At 41.2% G+C, this 19,526-nt stretch overlaps 1 protein-coding gene across 5 annotated transcripts in view; it reads right to left on the bottom strand.

Moving 5' to 3' along the window:
* LOC140480385 (triple functional domain protein) overlaps positions 1-19,526 on the bottom strand; it is a 588,738-nt gene that overhangs the window by 285,884 nt on the left and 283,328 nt on the right. For all 5 annotated transcript variants that reach the window (XM_072575178.1, XM_072575177.1, XM_072575174.1 and 2 more), the window contains exons 13-15: positions 11,954-12,128; positions 6,768-6,963; positions 4,917-5,083 (exon numbers count right to left, since the gene is read on the bottom strand). In XM_072575178.1, the coding sequence (XP_072431279.1) occupies positions 4,917-5,083; positions 6,768-6,963; positions 11,954-12,128 (538 nt within the window). The remainder of the gene's footprint in view (positions 1-4,916; positions 5,084-6,767; positions 6,964-11,953; positions 12,129-19,526) is intronic.

The raw sequence follows: 19,526 nt of genomic DNA, 5'->3' as shown, positions 1-19,526 counted from the left end.
TTTGAAGAATCGGAAAGAATGGGCATGAGTACATACAGAGCAAAGCATCAAGCATTGTTATAAATCTCCTGCAATAATGACTTTATAATATTCACTGATAAGATGACTTAAGTAGAAGACAAAGCCAACTCCAGCAACATTTTTGGAAGTTAGATATTATCAGTGAAAATGACAACCAATTATATAACTTGAGGGATTTTCTTATGAGAGTTTGAATATTGTGAGAGAGTCTAGGATCAGAGGGTATAATGTTAGAGTGAGGGATCACCCACTTAAAACAGAGATAAGGAATTCCTTCTAAGGCGGTGAATCTGGACTTTTTTGCTGCATGGCTGGGTCATTAAAAATAGTCAAGGCTGAGAAAAATACATTTCTAATCTGTCAGGTCATCAAGGGTTATTGTGAAAAGCAGGAAAGTGTGGTTGAGGATCATCAGATTATCAACTGAATTTCAGAACAGATATAATGGGTTGAATGGCCGACTTAGCGCCTACCACCTAAAGTCAGCCTCCGCGAGCTTGAACTATTAGCAGTTATTTCTATAAAATAAAAGGCACTTCTTTGTCACTTTTTTCCAATATTAACTTTATCTAAACATTTCCACACATTTTAAATTTCCATACTTGACTTGTGCACCAGAATACAAGAAATGCAAAAACAGCAATACAGCTAATTGAACCAGAACTGACAGACTTAATCTATATTTAGAGAGTCAGGGATTAATCTAGAATAGGTTTTGTTAATGGGAGGTCATATTTGACCAACTTGATCAAACTTTTCCAAGGTGTGTGAATGAGAACAATGCTTTTAATGTACTTCACTTGGACTTTTTTGATAAAGTTGTGCTGAGAAAACTAATAACAAAGTAAAAGTCAAGGAAATTTGGCAAGTTGGATCTATAATTAGCTGAGTAGCCAAAGTAGAGGGTGATGGTTGAGAGGTATTTTTCCATATGGAAGTCCAGTGGGGTATCACAGTGGTCAATATTAGGGCTCTTGCTGTTTGTGACATATATAAATGATTTTGACTTTAATGTGGGAGGGATGGCTAACAGGTTTGCAGATGATACAAGAATTAGTGGGGTGGCAAATATTGAGGATAGCCTCAGATCACAGGAGGATGTAGATGATGGGCTGATGAGTCGCAACTAGAATTCAATCTGGGCAAATGTGAGTTCATGCACTTGGGCAGGAAAGACAAGACAAGGAAATACTAGATGAACAGTAGGACCTTGGGAAGTAGAGGATCAGAAGGACTTTAGTGTGCATGCATACTGGTTCCTTAGCACATCATGACAGGTAGATAAAGCAGTTAAGGTGGCAAATACTTGTGTTTATTAGCCAAAACATTAGGTTTAAGAACACAGCTAGAATTGTGCTCTTAATGGGAAATGGGCATTTAAATGGTCATTGAATAAACACATGGATGATAATGGAATAGTGTAGGTTAGAAGGGTTTTAGACTGGTTTCACAGGTCGGCACAATATCAAGGGCTGAAGGGCCTGTACTATGCTGTAATGTTCCACATTCAATGCTCAAAAAGTATTTTAGGCTACAGCTAAAGTATGGTGTGTAGTTTTGGAGGGATGTGATAGCGCTGGAGAGGGTGCAGAGGAGATTTACCAGGATCTTACCAGGAAAGTTTCAGTTATGAAAAGAGATTGGAAAGACTGGAGTTGTTTTCCTTTCAACAAATGAGATTGAGAGGGGACATAATTGAGATGTATAAGATCATGAGGAGCATAGATAGGATAGACAGAAAGCAAAATTTTCCCTTGGAGGGATCAATGACCCTCCAAGGCATAGCTTTAAGATAAAGGGCAGAAGATTTAGACGAAAATCATTTTCATCCAGAGGATCAGGGAATCTGGAACTCACCGCCCGTAAGGGTGGTGGAAGTAGAAACCTACATTAGAGTAGCATTTAGATGTGCACTTGCGATGCCAAGGTATGCAATGTTATGGGCCAACTGCTGGAAAAGGATTTCAATATTAGGTGGCTGTTTTTGACCGGCATGGAGGTGATGGGCCAAATAGCCTTTTTCTGTGCTGTAGATTTCTGTAATTATTTGAGCCTGCTTTACCATTTCAAATGATTATGGCTGCTTTTGGGCTTCAACTCCACTCTCATGCCTACTTTCCACATCCCTTGAATCTCTGACAGAATCAAATGTGGTCTACCCAAGACTTCAATATATTGAATTGAATGGTGGAGACTGCAAAGCTCTCTAGGATAGAGCATTACAAAGATTCACAACCTTTCAAGTTAAAAAAATTCTCATCTCAAACGTAAATGGTCAGACCTTTATCCTGAGACTGTGCTTCCACATTTCGATCAGTATCATGAATCCAAAATGCCAAATCTACTTCACCCTGATTAATTTCCACAGCACATTGAATTGTATGCACAAAAAATGTTCTTCTCAAATTAAATTGGAATTGCACTAACTCACGTGATTAAATCATTTATTTTTTGAAGTCTTCGTTTTTGTGAGCTAACACCTGCAGAGAATGATCAGGTTTGACTAGATATTATAACATTTAAGGCATAGATCGCTCTATAGTTTGATACAATTGATTCTGCCTAACAGCAGAAATCCTGATGGGAGATTTTTTAAAATTATTTAGATTAGATTACTTACAGTATGGAAACAGGCCCTTCGGCCCAACAAGTCCACACCGACCCTACAAAGAGCAACCCACCCAGACCCATTACCCTACATTTACCCCTTCACCTAACCTATGGGCAATTTAGCATGGCCAATTCAACTAGCGTGCACATATTTGGACTGTGGGAGGAAACCGGAGCACCCGAGGGAAACCGACGCAGACACGGGGAGAATGTGCAACCTCCACACAGTTGCCTGAGGCGGGAATTGAACCCGGTCTCTGGCACTGTGAGGCAGCAGTACTAACCATTGTGCTGCCCACTATATGTTACAAGTCAGTGAACAGTAATTAGTAAATAGTTATTCAGGAGCAGGTGGAATGGTTCCATCCTACTGAGTAGCCTGGAGCTCAGAGGAGCCCTGGGAGCCATTGGTAACAGCATGCTGCTAAGCACTGTGACTGGAGTAGCTCAGAAGTTGTCAGCTGTAGTGTGGCTGGGAAGTTGGGTCTATGTATATGTTTAAATGCTGCAGTTTGGTCTGGCTAATATAGGGCAACACAGTCTCAGAAATAGGTCAGTTTAGCTGAAAGATACAACTAAGAATGCTGGACCTTACAACATATATTGCAGATCTGGGATAATGAGCCCTTTCAGTGAAGGCTGTACATGATGAACCTAGGTAGTATGCAACTGCTGTCAGCTTGGAAGCAGGCTAGCTCTTTGAAGAAACAGAGCCGAAATTTTTCATGAAGAAACCAGAGCTTTAAAGAATTTCTGTGACAAGCAGCGATAGGTGCATCAGGATGGGATGATGAGAGCAGTAAGGGGACCTGTATAGGTTGTGTAAGTTCTTTAATACGCAATTTATGGTGTGATTCACCAGATTCCCTGTTCATTCTTATTTACCTCCTGTTAATTCTGGATGTAGAGTGTAAGACAGAAAGTGTTGGCTGAACTAGAAGCTACATACATTAATACAGGATGCTGCTTGTGGCTGTCAGAAAGAACATGCACATTTTGTGCCTTTTAAAATTGAACAAAATAGGTAACAGCTGTTATCTAGTTCACTTTTCAGGGCAGTACCTTAACCAGAGTTAACTTGCCTGGTTTAAAATTTAAATAAATCACAGCAATTAACTCTCAATCACCATTAAGTGTTGCATTCTGCATGGTACAATGGCAACAAATTCATGGTCCACTCACTAGCAAATCAGCACTCTGCTCTCATCCGGTATAAATGATTTTCATTCTTATTTCTGGTGAATTGCTCTGATGACTGCAAGGTAAAAAGCTTTGGCAAAATGTATCATTTTCAGCATATTCAAGAAAAAAAACATTACTGGCCCATGATTAGATGTTAATAAAATTCTGAGTCTAATCAGGGATTGTAACAAAACTTGGATATGGTCTGAGATGCTAAACGCATAAAGGACCTTTCACAGAATGAGTTCCTAAAGATTTTTGGAGTTGAATGTTCAAAGCTGTTCACAAATTCAACTAAAGGAACAATCTTATTCAGGCCATTCAGATGTCTGCAGTGAAAAATGTGATGCACTCTAATTACAAACCTCACTACAACCTTGTCCAAAAATGGACAAAAGAGTTGAATTTTGCAATATTGAGTAAATGGGAATCAGGGAAACCTCTTCACTATTTGGATAATCCAGGATAAAGAAAGATGGCTGTGGGTCAATCAGCTCCATCTTAGTACACTACTCAAATAAGTCTTCAGCCCATCCTTTTACAAAATTCTTTAAAAATGTGAGCATCGCTGGCAAGACAAGCTTTTGTTGCCTCTGAGATGGTAGTGCTAAGCTGTCTCCTCCAACTATTGCAGGAGGTACACTTACAATGGTGTTAGGGAGTGAGTTCCAAGATAACACCCAGTAACAGAAAAGAAACTATGATACAGTTCCAGGTCAAGATTGTTTGTGACTTGGAGAGGAATTTACATGTAGTGTTGGCTCCCATGTGTCTGTTACAGTTCACCAAAGAATAATAAAGTCAAACAAAAACATACAGCAGTCCAAATTTTTCAATTTCTTGCATTGAGGGTTTTAGTGCTAATCAATAGAAAGGATCCTTTTCCCATTTATGTAGTGTGCATTCCCAGGTCTGGTATAGTATGCGTAATGTGTAGAAAATCTAGCTTTAATCCATCCAAAGAGTACACCGATAAGGGAACTTCAGGGCAGCAGCAATAATCTATGATAATGTGAGATTTCCAGTTTCCCCATGTGTGAATTTTCATCAAAAATAAATTACAGTGATTTGTCATAATCAAGCAAAGCACCCTGAATGCTGACCTGTTTGACCTCAGCCTGTAGATGCCTCAGTTGCACACATTGTTCCAAGTGCCGGCGGTGCTGCTCTGCAGTGAGGTCCAATTCCTGCTGCTTCTCATGAAGAAATTCGAGCAGGTCCTGCACACGGGTTGCCATATCAACATCTCTGTCACAGGTTAACTCAACACCTAAAGGGTAACAACAAAGACAGAACAAAATTGATTTGAAAAGTTTATTCATTCCTAATTTTCTCTCCTAAAAGTGCTGACCTCTTATTCAGTTGCAGTACTAATCATTTATGTTTATAGATTATTATTTGATCAATGGCATGTGCACGGAGTCTAAAAACCTGAAAGATTTTTGTCAACATGGAAATGGAAGGTTTGAGTTATAAGAAGAGGCTGGATAGGGTGGGACTTACTTCACTGCACCATAAGAAATTGAGTAGCAGCCTTACAGAGGCTTATAAAATCATAACGGGTATAGATAAGGTGAACTGCAGTTGTCTTTTCCTTAAGATTGGGGAGTTTAAAACTAGGGGGTATATTTTTAAGATAAAAGGAGATTTTAAAAAAATACAGCAGGGTTAGAGTGTAGAATGAACTTCCAGAGGAAGTGGTGGATGCAGGTACAGTTACAATGTTTAAAAGACATTTGGGCAAGTATACTCAATAGAAATGTTTGGAGGGACATGGGCCAAGGAAGGTGTAACTAGTTTAGTATGGGATTATGGTCAGCATGGACAGGTTGGACCGAAGGGTCTGCTTATGTGCTGTATGACTCTATGACCTCTGTAACAAGTGTTAACAGGTTCATCACAGCAACTATCCATAATGCAATGATTTTGTCAAGAAGCCGCACTACTTACTATCAATCTTGGAGATATTATAAAAAATTCAAGGCTAAGAGGTCAGTCTCTTATGGACCCGCATTTCTTAACACATCAATGTTCATTGAAAATCCTATAAACTGCCCCATCATACAAAGTTTCCAATATGCTGAGCCGTTGCATCTGGGAATGAGTTACACCAGTGATACATGCCAATTTACTACTCTCAACAATACAAACATTTGCTCCAGGAATACCTGAGGAATTGACATACTCGACCACTTTGCTATGCCTTTTAGTAGCCAGGTTAATATAGCAGGATTTCTTCAGGCCATTCTGACAGTGGGAAAGCACACAATAGAGTAAACTATGATAAATCTAAGAATTTATAACGAATTAAAATGGGCACTGCTGTTTTCTTTATTAAGTAGTAGATGAACAGTTAGCATGTACTAATTTAACAAGAACACCTAATTTGATCATGCTTGTAAAGGTCTGGAATTAAGAAATATTGTAGCACAGACACCATATCCGAAAGGCAGAGTTGACATGTGTTCTTCTTTCTGTCTACTTCTGAATCCACAGAATAGAAATTTATTTTAATCTCAAATTTGACAAAAGGAGCAAGACCCAGAATGACTCCTTACCAGATGGATGATACAAACCTCAGCCAAAATTATCAGAACTTCAATGCACTCTTTACGTGCAGGTAAACTCTATTTTATATATTTTCATAGCAACTCTCAAAGGATAAGCTATGTTGAGTTATAAAAAAAATCAATTGTCTTACTTAATAGAGATTATTTCTGGCAATTCCATGTATCATATTTAACACTTATTAAAATTAGTTACTAATCCATAAATAACTAAGAAGTTTAAAGCTCGCCTTTGGTTCTTCCAAAGCTGTAAAAATGAGCTTTGGTCAACTATCCAGTTGAAAACTTGTATCAGGTGGGCACAATCAAGTACATTTTTTTCATTTTATATACTTTATAGTTAAATAGTTCCAAGTTAAAAGTTGAAACACATTCACTGGAGCATACCTGAGGCCTGTACTTCATTCACATACTGAAGTAATTCCTGTCCCTGATGGATGACATCAAAAGTTAAATTATTCATGGTTAGAGCTTTATCTGCATGATGCTGCAACCTCTGTTCAGCAAGGGTCAAATCCTCAGTGTCAAAGTCATTCATTTGTTGAGACAGCTCATCATTCCAGGACTCGAGATCTGAAATGATCTGAAAGAAACAAGACATCATGATTGATACAAACTATGCCGAACTGATGCTCACTTTAATGAGATCATCATTAGTCAGACACAATTCCATGTGAACATCTTCAGTTTAGCATCAAAACATTAAGATCAAACATACAACCAAGGAACAAGAGTAGGCTGCGCGCTCAGCCCTTTGAGGTTCCTCCACCATTTACAAAGATCATAACTGATCTGATTTTGATCACAATTCTATATTCCTGGAAATCCTTGTTAACTTTTCAGCCCCTTGGTAATAGAGAATCTATCTGCCTTAAAAACATTTGAAGATTCGGTATCCACTGCCTGCTGAGGAAGGGAACTCCAAAGCCATTTTATGTAAGGTTGTGTACACGAGTGTTACTGTCTGAACACTGTACGTCTGATATTCTGTGTGAGCATGTTACTGTCTGAACACAGTAGGTGTGATATTCTGTACATGCGTGTTACTGTCTGAACACTGTAAGGTTGGATATTCTGTACGTGCCTGTTACTGTCTGAACACTGTACAGTGTGATATTCTGTATGCGCGTGTTACTGTCAGAACACTGTACGGTCTGATATTCTGTACGAGCTTGTTACTGTCTGAACACTGTACAGTCAGATATTCTGAACATGCGTGTTACTGTCTAAACACTGTACAGGGTGATATTCTGTACGTGCATGTTACTGTCTGAACACTGTTTGGTCTGATATTCGGTACGTGCGTGTTACTGTCTGAACACTGTGCAGTCGGATATTCTGTACATGCGTGTTACTGTCTGAACACTGTATGGTGTGATATTCTGTACATGCGTGTTATTGTCTGTACACTGTATGGTCGGATGTTCTGTATATGTGTTACTGTCTGAACACCATACAGTGTGATATTCTGTACATGCGTGTTACTGTCTGAACACTGTACAATGTGGTATTCTGTACGTGCCTGTTACTGTCTGAACACTGTACAATGTGATATTCTGTATGTGCCTGTTACTGTTTGAACACTGTAGTGTGATATTCAGAAAAGACAGAAATACTGTAATCCTACCTGCAGACAAAAGGCACATGACCATCATCCTAAACAGATCTACATTGAAAAGGCGAACTCACTGCTCGCAGATGCTGCCAGTTACCAACAGGTGGCGATAGACCCGACCCAAAGCTAGAAAACCATGTCACAGTCACATTGAAGAAACTTCATAAATCAGGACAAATTAACAAGGCAGATATCCAAAAAAATGAAACCGGATAGATCCAAAACACCTGCTTCTACGGACAACCTAAAGTACACAAACTAGGGGTCCCCCTCAAATACACAGTCTCCCTACCTGGAACACCATCATACAGACTAGCTAAGGAACTCCATTGAAAACTGACATACCTAGCAGAACATCCATGCCACTCCATTCACTCCACCCAAGAATTCTTAAACACTCAATACAACAAGATAGAAGAGGACGAAATAATAGTATCCTTTGACAAAACAGCCCTATTCACATCAGTTAACATCGACCTGTCCAAAGAAACACTGACCATACTACTAGGGGAACTAAGGACACAAACACTAGACAGCACCAACTCCTTGCCCCCCAGCAAGGACAACATCCTCAACTCTGTGTCTCACTACCCACTTCACCTTCGATGACAACTGAAAATCAACGGAACCCATGGGGTCACCAATATTAGGTTTCTTAGCAGAAGCAATAATGCAGAGACTTGAACAAACAACCCTTCCCATTATCCAACCCAAATGTAGGGTCCGCTACGTGGATGACACCTTTGTCATCACAAAACGGAACAAATTCGAGGAAACCTACCACATCATCACCAATATCCTCACTGGCATAAAATTCGTAAAAGAGGTGAACAACAAGACTCCCTTTCCTAGATGTCACAGTGCAAAGAACAGCTAATGGAGAACTTCAGACCAGCTTCTACAGGAAAGCAACACTCTTAGACCAGATACTTAACTACAGAAGCAATCATCCATAACCCACAAACGGAGCTGCATCAGGACATTATTTAAACAGACCACAACACAATGCAGCATCTAGGACCTACAAGCAGCAGAAGAAAAATACCTATACAGCGCATTCAAGAAGAATGAGTACCCAATAAACAAAGTCCGTCTATTCCTAAACAACAAACCCAAGGAAACAGACACAACACGCTACATTACCTTACATCAAAAACATCTCTGAAATGACTACTAGACCCCTTGGCATCATGCTTGCCCACAAACCTACCAACACACTGAAACAGCAGGTGATGAACCTAAAGGATCCGAGACAAACAACCTGCAAAACTACTGTCATCTACAAAGTACCATGCAAGGACTGTAACAAACACCACATTGGACAGACAGGCAGAAAACGAGCCACCAAAAGACATGACCCAATATCACTACATACAGTACATACTGTACGTAAAGACAAAGAAGGACGCCACTTTGACAGGGACAACACATCCATCCTGGGACAGGCTAAACAGAAACACGCATGGGAATTCCTAGAGGCTTGCCATTCAAACTGGAACTCTATCAATAAACACCTCGATTTGGACCACATTTACCAACCTCTGAGAAAAAGAACCGGAAATAATATCACCCACCTTAAGAGACCAAGACACAAATAGAAAGTGGGATATAATATCAGCGCTTCACCGGAGGCTCACTGATGTTACCTAGCGAGATCTGAAAACAAACCTTCCAGCTCAGCGAGCAAACTCACAACCTGAACCTGAACATGAGCTACAAATCTTCTCAAAAATCACAAGTTGGGTGATGCCCCCACTGGTAATGGTGGTATCCATGTCGACATTCTGACATGTCCTTGCACTGGTTGCCATGACAGGGTTGTATGGTGTCATGGTCGATGTTGTTCTGAAGCCTGGGCAGTTAGCTGTTTACAGTTTGGCAGTTGTTTAAAGGCAAGAAGTGGGGGCGTAGGGAAGGTCTTGGTGAGCTGCACATCCTCAAAGATAATATGCTGCAGGCTGCGAATAACATGGCATTTCTTCGCTCCCGGGAAGTACTGGAAGACAAAGGGAACTGTACTGGTCGTATCACATGCTGGTTTCTGAGGAGGTCATTACAGTGTCATGTCGTGGCATGTAGGAACTGGTGATTGATGAGTTGAGCATCGTATGCTGCTTTTATGAGGGTGTCCTTCAGCACGGAGACAGACACTCTATCTCGCCCACATTCATGTGCCCTCTCTCTCTATCTCTCTCCCCCACACACTTGCTTGAGCTCGCTCGCTCTCTCTCTGCCTCTCTCCCCTGCCGCACACGCTCTATCTCTCTCCACCTTCCCCCTACCCTCACACACACGTGCATGCGATCTCTCTCTCCGCCTTGTTCCCCCACACGCATATGCTCTCTCTCTCGCACCCCCCCCACAGACACACGTTTTCTCTCCTGTTGGATTATAACCTGGTGTTGTGTGATTTTTAACTCAATTCTTTTTAAGCATTATTTTGTTTCAAAGTTGAAACTCAAAATATTTTCTAATGAGCATAAACTGGGGGAAAAAAACACAAAAATGAATCCAATGTGAAGGCATTCAACATTTCATTGTAGGACGACAGTGATATATTGTCACACTAGTTGCTACCATCATGATTCGGAAAAGATGGCAGCGGAGTAGGAGGAGGTTCTACCTGTTTTCTTCTTTTCTCTTCCTCCTAGTGCTTTCTTTCTCTTCTCCTTCGGATTCTTTCCCTTCAACTCCCAGCCTCTGTGACGATTCTCATCTCTGGCAATGACTCCCAGGCTGAGACAACAGCCTCCTGGCCTGACACAGTGGCCTCCTGGTGTCATGTGGCGTTCTCTTGATCTGGTGCATAGCTTCCTGACATTGGCGCAACAACCTCCCAGCAATGCACAGCAACCTCCTGATCTGCACAGCTGCCTGCTGGCGTGGCAACCGTCCAGCCTTCTCCTGTCCAGGCTTCCCAACATGGCGACCTCACAGCCTGGTGTAGGGGCCTCCCAGTGTGGTGTGTCGCTGGCACAGTGTGGAACCAGGGCCTGGTGCAAATTGGAAGCTAGATGCCAGCTTTATCTGTTGTACTGGACTTTTAGTTCTGTGATGTTGGACATTTCATTTCTGTATTGTCTAAAATCTTGTAACTAAAGAAGCTATGCCTAGGTACTTTTGTATCAAAACTTAGCGCTGCAACTGGCAATGTATAAACTTTTCACTCTGCTTATTTACTATGTATGACTAAAAAGGCTCTTCTATTCTATTCTATTATCAGAACATTCTAGTATTACAACTGTCATTAGTCATTGCAATTTCAGCCTAAGACTGCCAAGTTAATTAAATATTCAGGACTAACTGCCTTGCAATAAAATTGGCTCAAATTAAAACAAGTATTTGAGGTAATGATGACTGTGACTGTAATCTTATTGATCATTAATCATTCAAAGAGCTTGCCCTCTTCCAGTCAAGATGGTGGCAGAATAGGATACTCCAACCAGAGTTCCTCCACTCCTCCTGTTTAATTCCTGTGGCCTGAAGGCCCGCAGGGTGCAGCGACAGCCAGTGGGCTGAGACCTGAGTGACGCAGGGATGACCAGTGGCCTGAAGGCCCAAGTGTTGTTGGGACAGTCAGTGGGCTTGAGGCCTGAGTGACATCAGGACGGTCAGTGGGCTGGAGGCCTGAGTGGAGCTTGGAAGGCTAGTGGTTTGGAGGCCATATAGGGTGACACTGTAAATTTTTTACTGTACTCATGTACTTCTGTACGTGAGCACACGTGACCATAAAGGATATTCTATTCTATTGATGTGATAAATAATGACAATTGTGCAAACTGCCTATGATAGCCAAAATCTCACAATGACACACTCACACATGGGCGTGTCAATGCCCTGTTGTCTTGGTGATGCCATGTAAAGCAGAGTAAGTGCTTGAAAAGGAAAAAGGGAAAAACAAAGAAATAACAGCATGGAAATAATTAACCTGAGAGTTAGATCTCTATTTGACACCTACATCTATTGCATCCCGTTCAAATACTCGGAGTTGAAGGAAGAGGTCCAGTTTGATCTTGCGCTCTTGAAAAAGATCTTCCATCTGAGCCTGAGCTTCATCCAGCTGCTGAAGAACACTCTCTATATGATTAATGGAGCTGTTGTGTGGAGTCTTGTTGCTTGAAATGGCAGAATCCCTAACAAGAAAATGACAGTAGGGTACTTACAGACAGTATTACAACATCTGAACTCCTGATATGTTTTGCAAACAAAAATCTTTACATCATTTAGAGTCATTACTTTGATGTCAATTAGCTTGTTGAATATTCCACATGACATCCAATTGCATTATCAATAAGTAAAAAGAATATTCACGTTTCAAATGAGAAATGCACTGTAACCTGTAAAGAAAATAATGCTTGTTAATGAGAAGTGAATGCCTTCTGGCAGATCCACAGTTATAAGACGGTACACTTGGAAATGGTGACTTTTCTCACTATATAATGCATTAGAAATACGTGAGTATAACACACTAATCAGAGGAAGATCAGTACCTGTATCTAAAAATATACACTTTAACAAGTGTCTCAGTGGTTAGCACTCTTATCCCACAGTGCAAGGGACCCAGGTTCGATTCCAGCCTCGGGCGACTGTCTGAGTTGAGTTTGCGCATTCTCCCCATGTCTGCGTGAGTTTCCTCTGGATGCTACAGTTTCCTCCCACAATCCAAAGATGTGCAGGTCAGGTGAATTGGCCATGCTCAATTGCCCATAGTGTTAGATGCATTAGTCAGAAATAAATATAGGGTAGGGGAATGGGTCTGGGTGGGTTACTCTTCAGAGGATCGGTGTGGACTTGTTGGGCCAAAGGGCCCGTTTCCATACTGTAGGGAATCTAATCTAATCTAATAACATCTTGAGCTGAGAATGATGTTTATGTAATAGAAAGAAATAATTCTCTCACAAATTTGAATTAACAGGCCAACTTAAACAAATGCACATTGGTAGTGAGAGCCTTATCCATCAGGATCACACCTTGAAATACCATGAGGAACACACTAACAACTTACTTGGCAATGTACAGGCAGCATTTCTGATTTTATCATAAACCATGGTGCTCTGAACAGAATCAGCTCTGAACTCTCACTAAGATCTGTCAAAGAAACTCTCATATTCCAATCATTTAACTAAAGTAACTGAATAACTTTCCATCCAGAAAACATTTGGATTAAAGACAAATATGAAATATAAACGTGCATTAGTGGGAGGTGTAGAGTATTTCTTAAGTGGTGGAAAGATTAGGAAATGTCCTTGTTCAGAAGGCACCAAAAGCTAAAATACAGTATAGCAAGCAATCAGGAAGGTAAAACCTATAATGGCCTTTGTCGCAAGAGGATTTGAGTATTACAGTAAAGATGCCTTGCTTCAATTGTATAGAAGCTCAGTTCGATTGTACCTAAGCACTGTTTGCAGTTTTGGTCCTCCTTACTAAAGCAAGATTGTACTTGCCATACAGGGAGTGCAACAGAAATTCAGACAAATAATTCCCAGGATGACAGTATAGTACCAAATGAAGAGATTGAGTACATTTGTCCTGTAGTCTCTAGCACTTAGAAGAGTAAGCAGTGATCTCATATGCTAGACATAGAAGATGCAGAAAGGGGGTGTGTGGGTGGTGTGTGTGTGCGCGCGTGTGTGTGTGTCTGGTGGGGGGATGGAATGATGATCTAGGACCAAGGACACAGTCTAAGAATCAGTGGCAAGCCAATCAGGTGACACATCAGGAATAATGTCTTAGGAATTCTCTGCCCAAGAGGGCTGACATTGAGTATATTCAAGACAAATCAGATCATTCAGCCCCTGAAGCTTACTCAACTATTCTAGGCTATGACTTCTAGGGATAAAGGGATAGTGTGGGAAAACGGTAAAACGGTAATTTATACAGAAATACAAACTTTCTTAAGAACCATGTGAACATTCTCCAGGTTTCAAGAACTAGAAACTTCAGTTATAAGGACAGACTAAACAAGTTGGGACTATTCTCCTTGGAAGGAAGGTTAAGAGAGGTTTTCCAAATCATGAGTGGCTGGATAGAGCAGATCGGACAAAATTGTTCTTGTCTGTTAAGAAACAAGACTAAGGAGGCACTTTAGCCAGGGTGATGTGAGAAAAAAGTCTTTTTCACACAGTGGGTAGTTAGAGTATCGAATGCATTGCCTGGAAATTTGGTGGTGGCAGCTTCATTTGAGGCACTCATGATTATTTGCATAGAAATGACAATAGATGGGTATGGAGAAAAAGCAGGAGACGGCACCAGGTAGGACATTCATCTACAATAGGCCAAATGGCCTCCCTCCTGTGTTGTAACAATTCTGTGATTCTGAGCTTCACACACAAGTTACTTAGTGTCTTTAATAGGCTATATCCATTGTTTACCCTAGTGCACTAACAAAAGAAACTTTCAATTTTCCTTAATTTTACTCGACAATATTATTAAGGATATTATGATATATTATTATTAAACTGGACATAGTTCAGAAGAGATTTGCCAGATGTTGCTGGGAATGGAGTGTTTGAGTTATCGGGAGAGGCTGGATAGTTTGGGACTTATTTCCACTGGAGTTTAGGAGGTTGAGGGGTGACCTTACTGAGGTCTATAAAATAATGAGAGGTATAGATAAGGTGAATGGCAAATGTCTTTTCCCTTGGGTGGGAGATTTCAAGACTGGAGGACATATTTTTAAGGTGCAAGATTTTACAAATACATGGATAGGGTCAATTTGTTTTTAAAACGTAGAGTGGTTTGTGTGTGGAATGAATTTTCAGAGGAAATGGTGGATGCTAGTACAGTTACAACATTTAAAAGACTTTGAGATAAACATATGAATAAGGAGGGATATGGGCCGAGCACAGGCAGGTGGCACTGTTTAGTTTGGGGTTATGGACTGAAGGGTCTGTTTCCATGCAGTACGATTCTATATATGTTTTTATGTTCATTCTTTGCTTTCCTAATGTCCACTTTTAATTTCAAGCCTACACTTGCTGCACTTCTCTGGATTTTCTGCAGTCTGGACCCCAGGGTCATCTTTTCCTCTGAACTCTTTGTCATTCTGAAGGCAAATCCCATCCTTTGTTATTCCCATCCTTTTTCTTTGAGGGAACATACTTGCTTTGAATCCTCACCATCTCCTTCTTTGAATGCTTCCAAACGATTCAGCACAGATTTGCCTTCAATGAACTGCTCACAATACACTTTAGCAAAATCACCACTCAATAAAATCAGCTTTTATCTAGTTAAGAACTTTACTCCTGATCATTGGCCATATGTGCCAGACAATGACCATCTCCATCATGAACAAATCTAACTATTTAGAGTCATAGTCATAGAAATGTACAGCATGGAAACAGACCCTTCGGTCCAACCCATCCATGCCAACCAGATATCCCAACCCAATCTAGTCCCACCTGCCAGCACCCGGCCCATATCCCTCCAAACCCTTCCTATTCATATATCCATCCAGCTTTCAAGGAGCTATGAACCTGAACTCCTAGGTCTCTCTGTTCAGCAACACTCCCTAAGACCTTACCATTAAGTGTATAAGTCCTGCTAAGATTTGCTTTCCCAAAATGCAGCACCTCGCATTTATCTGAATTAAACTCCATCTGCCACTTGTCAGCCTATCTGGTCAAGATCCTGTTGTAATCTGAGGTAATCCTCTTCGCTGTCCACTACACCTCCAATTTTGGTGTCATCTGCAAACTTACTAACTGTACTTCTTTTGCTCGCATCCAAATGATTTATGGATTTATCATTATGGAAATGACAAAAAGTAGAGGACCCAGAACCGATCCTTGTGGCACTCCACTGGTCACAGGCCTCCAGTCTGAAAAACAACCCTTCACCACCACCCTCTGTCTTCTACCTTTGAGCCAGTTCTGTATCCCATGAGATCTAACCTTGCTAATCAGTGTCCCATGGGGAACCTTGTCAAACGCCTTACTGAAGTCCATATAGATCACATTCACTGCTCTGCCCTCATCAATCTTCTTTGTTACTTCATCAAAAAACTCAATCAAGTTTGTGAGACGTGATTTCCCACGCACAAAGCCACATTGACTATCCCTAATCAGTCCTTGCCTTTCCAAATACATGTACATCCTGTCCCTCAGGATTCCCTCCAACAACTTGCCCCCACCGAGGTCAGGCTCACTGGTCTATAGTTCCCTGGTTTGTCCTTACTACCCTTCTTGAACAGTTGCACCATGTTTGCCAACCTCCAGTCTTCCGGCACTTCACCTGTGACTATCGATACAAATATCTCAGCAAGAGGCCCGGCAATCACCTCTCTAGCTTCCCACAAAGGTCTTGGGTACACCTGATCAGGTCCTAGGGATTTACCCACCTTTAACCGCTTCCAGACATCCAGCACTTCCTCTGTAATCTGGACATTTTGCAAGATGTAACCATCTATTTCCCTACAGTCTATATCTTCCATATCCTTTTCCACAGTAAATACTGATGCAAAATATTCATTTAGTATCTCTCCCATTTTCTGTGGCTCCACACAAAGGCCGCCTTGCTGATCTTCGAGGGGCCCTATTCTCTCCCTAGTTACCCTTTTGTCCTTAATATATTTGTAAAAGCCCTTTGGATTCTCCTTAATTCTATTTGCCAAAGCTACCTCATGTCCCCGTTTTGCCCTCCTGATTTCCCTCTTAAGTATACTCCTACTTTCTTTGTACTCTTCGATCTATCCTGTCTGTACCTGACATATGCTTCCTTCTTTTTCTTAACCAAACTCTCAATTTCTTTAGTCATCCAGCATTCCCTACACCTACTAGCCTTCCCTTTCACTCTGACAGGAATATACTTTCTCTGGATTCTTGCTATCTTATTTCTGAAGGCTTCCCATTTTCCAGTCGTCCCTTTACCTGCGAACATCTGCCTCCAATCAGCTTTCAAAAGTTCTTGCCCAATACCGTCAAAATTGGCCTTTCTCCAATTTAGAACTTCAACTTTTAGATCTGGTCTATCCTTTTCCATCACTATTTTAAAACAAATAGAATTATGGTCACTGACCTCAAAGTGCTCCCCCACTTACACCTCAGTCACCTGCCCTGCCTTATTTCCCAAGAGTGGGTCAAGTTTTGCACCTTCTCTAGTAGGTACATCCACATACTGAATCAGAAAATTGGCTTGTACACACTTAAGAAATTCCTCTCCATCTAAACCTTTAACGCTATAGCAGTCCCAGTCAATGTTTGGAAAGTTAAAATCCCCTACCATAACCACCATATTATTCTTACAGATAGCTGAGATCTCATTACAAATTTGTTTCTCAATTTCCCTCTGACTCTTGGGGGGTGGTCTATAATACAATCCCAATAAGGTGATCATCCCTTTCTTATTTCTCAGTTCCACCCAAATCCCTCGATGTATTTCCAGAAATATCCTCCCTCAGCAAGGCTGTAATGCTATCCCTTATCAAAAATGCCACTCCCCCTTCTCTTTTGCCTCCCTTTCTATGCTTCCTGTCGCATTTGTATCCTGGAACATTCAGCTGCCAGTCCTGCCCATCCCTGAGCCATGTTCCTGTAATTGCTATGATATCCCAGTCCCATGTTCCTAACCATGCCCTGAGTTCATCTGCCTTCCCTGTTAGGCCCCTTGCATTGAAATAAATGCAGTTTATTTTATTAATCCTACCTTGTCCCTGCCTGCCTTTACTGTTTGACTCACTTCTGTTCTCAGCTGTACCCGTCTCAGATCGATCTCTTTCCTCACTATCTCCCTGGGTCCCCCCCCACCTTACTAGTTTAAATCCTCCCAAGCAGTTTTAGCAAATTTCCCTGCCAATATATTAGTCCCCTTCCAATTTAGGTGCAATCCGTCCTTCTTGTACAGGTCACTTCTACCCCAAAAGAGATTCTAATGATCCAAAAATGTGAATCCTTCTCCCATACACCAGCTCCTCAGCCATGCATTCATCTGCTCTATCCTCACTAGCTCGTAGCACTGGGAGTAATCCAGATATTACTACCCTTGATGACCTCCTTTTTAAATTTTTACCTAACTCTCTGTAATCTCCCTTCAGAGTCTCAACCTTTTCCCTTCCAATGTCGTTGGTTCCAATGTGGACAATGACCTCCTGCTGGCCCCTCTCCCCTGTGAGAACATTCTGCACCCTCTCTGAGACATCCTTGATCCTGGCACCAGGGAAACAACACACCATTCTGTTTTTTCTCTGCTGGTCACAGAAACGTCGGTCTGTACTTCTGACTACAGAATCCCCTAACACAATTGATCTCTTGGAAGCCGACGTACCCCTCGTTGCATTAGAGCCAGTCTCAATACCAGAAACTTGGCTGTTTATGCTATGTTCCCCTGAGAATCCATCACCCCCTACATTTTCCAAAACAGCATACCTGTTTGAAATGGGTATATCCACAAAAGACTCCTGCTCTAGTTACCTCTCTTACCCTTCCTGGAGTTAACCCATCTATGTGACTGTATCTGAGACTTTCCCCCCTTTCTATAACTGCCATCCATCACATACTGTTGCTGTTGCAAATTCTTAATCGCTTCTATTTGCCTCTCCAACCGATCCACTTGATCTGATAAGATTCGTATCCAACAGCATTTATGGCAGATATAATCTGCAGTAATCCTTAAACTCTCTTTAAACTCCCACATCTGACAAGAAGTACATATCACTGTAAAGGCCATTTTTCCTCTACAAACACTGCCCCAGGTTAAATTAATAGCTATGGCTTATATTTAAAGTTTAATCAAGAGACTTATCTCCAAAAACATATAATCAAGGAAGAATTCACTGTACCCACTACTGCAGCCTTTCTCTTGGACAACAATTAACTTATCTGATTCTGTGCTGTGAACTTCACCCAACAGTTCCTCCAAGATTAGTTGTGAATTTCACGGTTTGTTAATTTCCCCAGATGCACTCCAGTGTCCAGCGATACACGAATTCAAACAGCAAAGGCAGTAACTGTGCAGGTTTTCTCTCTCTCTCTGTCCTGCACTGTCCTCACCATGTGCTTCCTGTGTCTGCTCTTCTCCCTTTTAAACTGCTGTTGTTGCCCTTCACATCACTGAATTCTCCATCAACAACAAACTGGGAGATATCATTAATTATAAATTTAACTGGTTTAACTACTTAAATATTATAACTACAAGAGTAGTTCAAAACTGGGAACTCTACAGCAAGTTAACTCACTCCTGTGTCGCCAAAGACTGCCTGTCATTCACACATACATCATACATCAGAGGGTTTGCCTGGATGAGTACAATTCCAACAAAACTCTCTGCACAAGAAATACAGCATCAAAAAGGATAAGGAAGCTTGCTTGATTGGAACGCTAACCACCCTCAACACACACTCTCACCACCACAGTGTGCACTTGCAGTTTACAAGACACACTGAAGCAATTCACCACAGCTCCTTCAACAGCTCTTTCCGAACTCATGGCCTCCACTGAAGGACAAGGGCAGATGATGTATAGGAATACCCACCATCTGCAAGCTTTTCCTTTAAGTCATACAGCATCCAGACTTGAAAGCCATTACTTCACGGTCAT

This window comes from Chiloscyllium punctatum, chromosome 8 (assembly GCF_047496795.1).
Source record: "Chiloscyllium punctatum isolate Juve2018m chromosome 8, sChiPun1.3, whole genome shotgun sequence".
NCBI classification, from domain to species: domain Eukaryota; kingdom Metazoa; phylum Chordata; class Chondrichthyes; order Orectolobiformes; family Hemiscylliidae; genus Chiloscyllium; species Chiloscyllium punctatum.
This window is presented reverse-complemented; position numbering and strand designations above follow the sequence as displayed.